The sequence below is a fragment of the Lissotriton vulgaris genome, chromosome 5 (genome assembly GCF_964263255.1).
Source record: "Lissotriton vulgaris chromosome 5, aLisVul1.2, whole genome shotgun sequence".
NCBI lineage: Eukaryota > Metazoa > Chordata > Amphibia > Caudata > Salamandridae > Lissotriton > Lissotriton vulgaris.
Genome location: NC_141693.1, coordinates 1724428836 through 1724434273, shown reverse-complemented (window position 1 = coordinate 1724434273; position 5438 = coordinate 1724428836). Strand labels below are relative to the sequence as shown.

General features: G+C 43.4%; 1 protein-coding gene across 1 annotated transcript; it reads right to left on the bottom strand.

Annotated features, from left to right (window-relative positions):
• Positions 1-672: 672 nt before the first annotated feature.
• On the bottom strand, positions 673-4310 carry LOC147717045 (uncharacterized). The gene has a single exon (XM_086920472.1). It carries the CDS (start codon positions 4044-4046, stop codon positions 2985-2987), a length of 1062 nt encoding a protein of 353 aa, XP_086776598.1. The 5' UTR covers positions 4047-4310; the 3' UTR covers positions 673-2984.
• Between the last annotated feature and the right edge of the window lie 1128 nt (positions 4311-5438).

Here is a 5438-nt window from a genome sequence, read left to right as displayed (position 1 = left end):
TCGATATTTTAACTTTCTATATTTTTAACATTCGATATTACATTACTTACCTTAAAAACGATATTTTTGATGTCTATATTCTGTCCATTCGATATTTTGTCCATTCTATATTTTAAACTTGATATTATGTCCATTCGATATTTTGTACTCGATATTTTGACTGTTTACCCTTTTTTCCACCTAGTCCCCCCTCCTCCCTTTGGTAGGCCAGCAGATGCAGTCTGTTTATGCTCTGGACCCAGCGCTGGGAAGCCCCGTTACTGGGGCAGCTATGTGCTTTACAAACCTCACAACATAACATAACTTATGGCTCCCTCAATCACATTTAGGTAATTTGCAGCGTTATAATGTCCAGCCCCCTACCTCTGTGGTGTTTTGGAGCATAGTATGAACAGTCAGCGTACCTCTACCATTAGCTCTTCTGAGGTCCAGCTACAGTAAAGACTTTCAGACGGGGGTGAGAAGGCAGCCTTTCCTTTATATGATTTCATCCGAGTAAAATATAAAGGAAAGGATGCACATTTGCCACACCGGTAAATTCTACAGAGAACAAAGTATTAAAATGTATTTCTATGTTTTTCCAGCCGATGACTGACAATTGCAATGGCAGAAAAGAGTGACAAACTATTTTTTATTCTCCCAAAAACTTTAATACTTTTATTTTTAATCACTTTAATCAAACTACATAACATAAAGAGAAGGAAAAATCATGTCTTAAAGAATGTAATACCACATTAAAGTGCATTGGGAAATACATGAAAAAATGCAGAAGGTTTTTTTTTTGAGTGTTTCATTCTTGAACTCTCGGGTTCCCTAGACAATGCCTTGTTCCCGTACATAAAGATGCAAAAAGCTGTTTTCTTTTTCGTTGTAGGAGTTTTGTGTGCATGTATATCTGCATTTATAATCTTGGAAACATTTAACTCAAGTTCCTGTTGCATCCTAGGAACTCTCATGTAGAAGTACACTCGTGGGCCAATGGACAAAGAGGAAATATGACTAGGGGCCATGGGTTTGTTACGGGGCCGCACAACCAAGCTTGGACATATCCCAATTATGAGCCTCATCCATACTCAGTGCAACTGCTTGCTACCCTGGAGATCGGATGCTCATTTGCGCACTTCCTTTTAATCCCACCTCAGCTTCTTTGTGCCCCTGTTTCATGCTTAAGAAACCAATTTGATTTATTAAAAATATACTGAGTAGGGTTCTTACACTATTTGAATTATTTTCATATAATATGCTTTCAGCTCATTCATGTACACTCAATCAATCAGTATTTGTAGAGTGGCACTGTCACCCATGGGGGTTTCCCGGCGCTGGGGTGCGAGGTCTCCATCGTGCCATCTCCCCCTGCGACAGGTCTTGATTAAACAGATGGAAGAGAAAAGAAACAAGTAAAAAAAGGAAAACTAAGAGGGCAGAAGCAGAAAAGGTAAAACATAGAGCAGAAAAATGAGTCAAAAAGGCAAAACAGAGCAGAAGAGGGCAAAACAGATGGCAGAAAAGGCAAAACAGAGCAGAAGAGGGCAAAACAGAGGGAAGAAAACCTAGCAAAAAATGCAAAACAGAAGGCAGAAAAATGAGTAGTTAAGGCAAAACAGAGCAAGAAACCAGCAGAAGAGGCACTGAGGGCAGCAGGTAGATAGGCAAAAAAGGGTAGAAGACTGGGGCAAGCTGGACAGGAGAACTGTCGCAGGAGGAGCTGGCACGTGGACCTGCTCAATGGGATCGTGCTGCGGCCTCCATTAAGTAGGTCCTGGGGATTGGGGGGTGCTGGGTGGCAGGAGGAGAAAAACCGCTGGTGGAGGGATTAAACAAGCAGAAAAAGGCAGAACGGGACAGAAAAACTAGCAGAAAAGGGCAAAACAGGGCAGAAGAACTAGCAGAAAAAGGCAAAAAGGAGGGCAAAAAACAAGCAGAAATGGCACACAGAATGCAGAAAAATGAGCATGAAAGGCAAAACTGAGGAGAAGAGGGCAGAAAAACGAGCAGTAAGGCAAAACAGAGGGTTAAAAAATTAACAGAGAAGGGCAAACCAGAGGGCAGAAAAAGGCAAAACAGAGCAACAAACGAGCAGAGGAGGCACAAACACAGCAAGAAACAAGCAGAGGAGGCATAAACAAAGGCAAAACAGAGGGCAGAAAAACGAGCAGGAAAGGTAAAATAGGGCATAAAAAAGGAGAAAAAGGCAAAACAGAGAGCAGAAAAATGAGCAGAAAGGCAAAATAAAGCAAAGAATGTCCAGAGGAGGCACAAACAGACGGTAGCAGGTAGGCAGTAGAGTGTGGCGGACTGCAGTCAAGCCGGACTGGAGAACTTATGAAGGGTGAGCAGGTAGGAGGACCTGCTCACTCTGTTACAGTTTTCTTTCTGCACTTTGCACCTTCACCCTATCCATAAGAAGCTGTCTCCTGCTTTTCTGAGTAGTTTTTTGCATGATATATATTGGTTTAAACATTCGTTGTTCTGCCCCTGGATGCGTTGAATATATAAGTGATATTTTCATGTCATACAACATAGGATATGTAGGTGATAGATCCAAAATGTCTAACCAGGCAGAGATGTTTTGGGTTAGTCCAATACCACCTCCAAACAAAATTACAACCCAGGTGTGGTATAGTTGGCAATTCCATAATAGTGGTAAACCTCAGGACAACAACAAACAATTCAAAGACTAATAAAGTGACATCAAGTAAGTGTGTTCTTGCATGTCTTTTAGATTTCAACAGTCTTCACTGAAGTAGCAGCATTAGAAACTAGTGATCCTGTCGGTGATGGTAGGTCAGGACTGGTTTCCATGTTGTCATTGATTTAGAACAATAATCTGTTCTAGTGTTCATCTTGTCTCCAACACAGAGAAATGGATCAAACAAAATTGTTGCAAAAGCCCACATTACTATGCCAGTATGTCAATGTTGGTGTGTAAGTTTCAGCGATTACCAACACCCTTTTTCTCCATCGCACATCCTCCATACCTCACCTTATTTCTCCTGTGAGTCAAAAGGCCCTTCTGACTCATTCCAGTTCTTCTCCTGGTTCTTCTTCCTGTTTCTCTCCGCCATCACAATAGCTGCAATGACTGTTACTAAGACAGTGATGGTAATGACCAAGACAGTAGCAGTCTCTGCTACACAGAGCTGGGTATCAACAGAGATGAGCGAGGAGCCAGCCAGCTGTAGGGGGCTGGAGCAAGTGAGGTTTTCGTAGTCATCCACATGCAGGTGTCTTACACTCATTATCTTCCCGAAGACCCTCTGGAGGTCACAATCGCAGATCCAAGGGTTTTCTGATACCTGCAGGTGAGTGCTTAGTGTTTGAATGTTGAGAAACGTCTTAAACTTGAGATGGTTCAGTTGGTTCCCGGACAGGACCAAGAGGGTCACAGAGTGAAGTGAGGTGAAAGCATCCACCTCAATGACACTCAGGTTGTTCTTCGCTAGGTTTAATACTTCAAGGTTCTGCAGCATGAAGAAGAAACCATCATGAATGACTTCCAGCTTATTTGCTTGGAGGAACAGGTGACGTAACTTGGAGAGTCCTCGGAACGCCCCCCTCTCGATGAAGGATACCTGATTGTGACTGAGGTCCAGCTTCTCCAGATTTTCCAGGTGCTGCAGGCTCTTGAAACCCAAGTGCTCCATTTGATTGAATGACACCCTCAGCTCCTTCAGGGACACAAGGTCATTAGAGAAGTCATAGGACAGCTTGTGGATGAGGTTGCGGCTTATGTCCAGTTTCTCCAGGAAGCCCAGCGACTCGAAGGCCTTGAGATGAACAGTTCTGATGTGATTGCTGGAAAGCAGTAAGATCCTCATTGACCATAAGGCACTGAATGACCCCGCCTCCAGCTCAGATAGGTTGTTGCGCCTCAGATCAAGCATCCACGTACTGTGCGGGATATTCTGTGGTACCTGGCTAAGTCTGTGGTCCCGGCAGTCTACAAAATTAGACGACTCATAGCAGAGGCATGCATGTGGGCAGGCCTTAGATCCATCGCAGGTGACAGGGTGCTGCAGAACAACAGCCAGAAGAATGAGAAACATGCTAAGCGCGAGTCACACTGGTGTTGTGTCACCATGTGCCCTTGCCGAGGTCAAAGTGTTGCCAAGTTGTAAACAGAGAAAGAAATCTAGATTTCAGTGGGGATTATTTTACTATGGAAAATAAGTGCATAGAATCTGATCTGTTTTCCTTATCCTTGGTCTTCAGTTTACAGGTTAGCCTGGGTGATGTGCTGAAAAGGGACACACAGGGGTCAGCGACTGTGAGATTGAGGTGTCAATGACTATATGCACATTTCTGAAAGAATGTTCTTGATAAAGTTTTGTGCCATTTTAGACATATCCAGTAGTGTTCGTTTCTTCTTGGGTGCCACTGCCCTTAACTTTAGACTTCTAGGAGCAACCTCCTCCCTTGTCGCGGGACGTCTTCCTCCTGGATTGCAACACTAAAGAAAAAGAAAAGAAAAAACAGCAAATTAGATGACTTGAGAATCTGGAAACCTTCTGGCAAACATAAACAGCATCCAGTGTTTGAACCGAGCTGGTGCTGTCAGTCTATGAGACCTGAGTGCTTCTGGCTTCTCCAAACCCAACCATAAGAGTGTATTGTCTTTTCTCTAAAGAGAACACACCATAGAACGCATTTAAAGGCCACATTCCTGGGCTATATGATTAGGCCATGCTAAGGTTAGACTTTATACATCACTTTATAGTGCACGCCCTTTCAAAAAGCATAAAGGTGTACTCATCACGAATTACACCCTGAATTCACAAATTAGAGCAACGATCCGAACAGGTTTTTTTCCCTGAAACTGGCATTTCCTTTCCTGTCATTCCAGCACAGTGCCCAGACTGCCTCGGCTTCATTATTGCCAAGAGCTGAGATACTGAGTTAGAGCATTTTTTAAGCATGACTTATGCCTGAAGGCTTCTTGGCACTAGGAACGAAAAGTTGAATGAAAAAAAAGCAATGGTGGAGACTGTTTACAAAACAGACATGGTTTCAAGGCTTTATGAAACCTTCCATGACATGCCAGTTGCCAGAGGCTGTTCCAGAACTTTAGGAAAAAAAGAGAAAGCCATACTTACCCATACGAGAACGCCTAAAAGGAGGAGCAAAGAACAGAAAAGAGAATAAAAACTGGGGGGATGGGATGGAACATGCCTGAGGTGTTTTAAGAGAACTCCCCGAGACCGGTCCCCATAGAAAGCTCAATGAGTCAGAGGGAAAAGCTAATGTAGTGAGCTCTATACTTCAGATACATAAACAAGTACGTAAAGTACAAAATCAAGCCTCATCACCATATTCTGAAACCCTCTCACTGACAGCTAGGACATTGACTGCCCACGCTGACCCCCAAGGCGTATAGGTGTTCAGGGAGTAAAGGGAGGATCTTTCTCACGAGCCTTCACTGTTGAAAGGAAGACGAAACT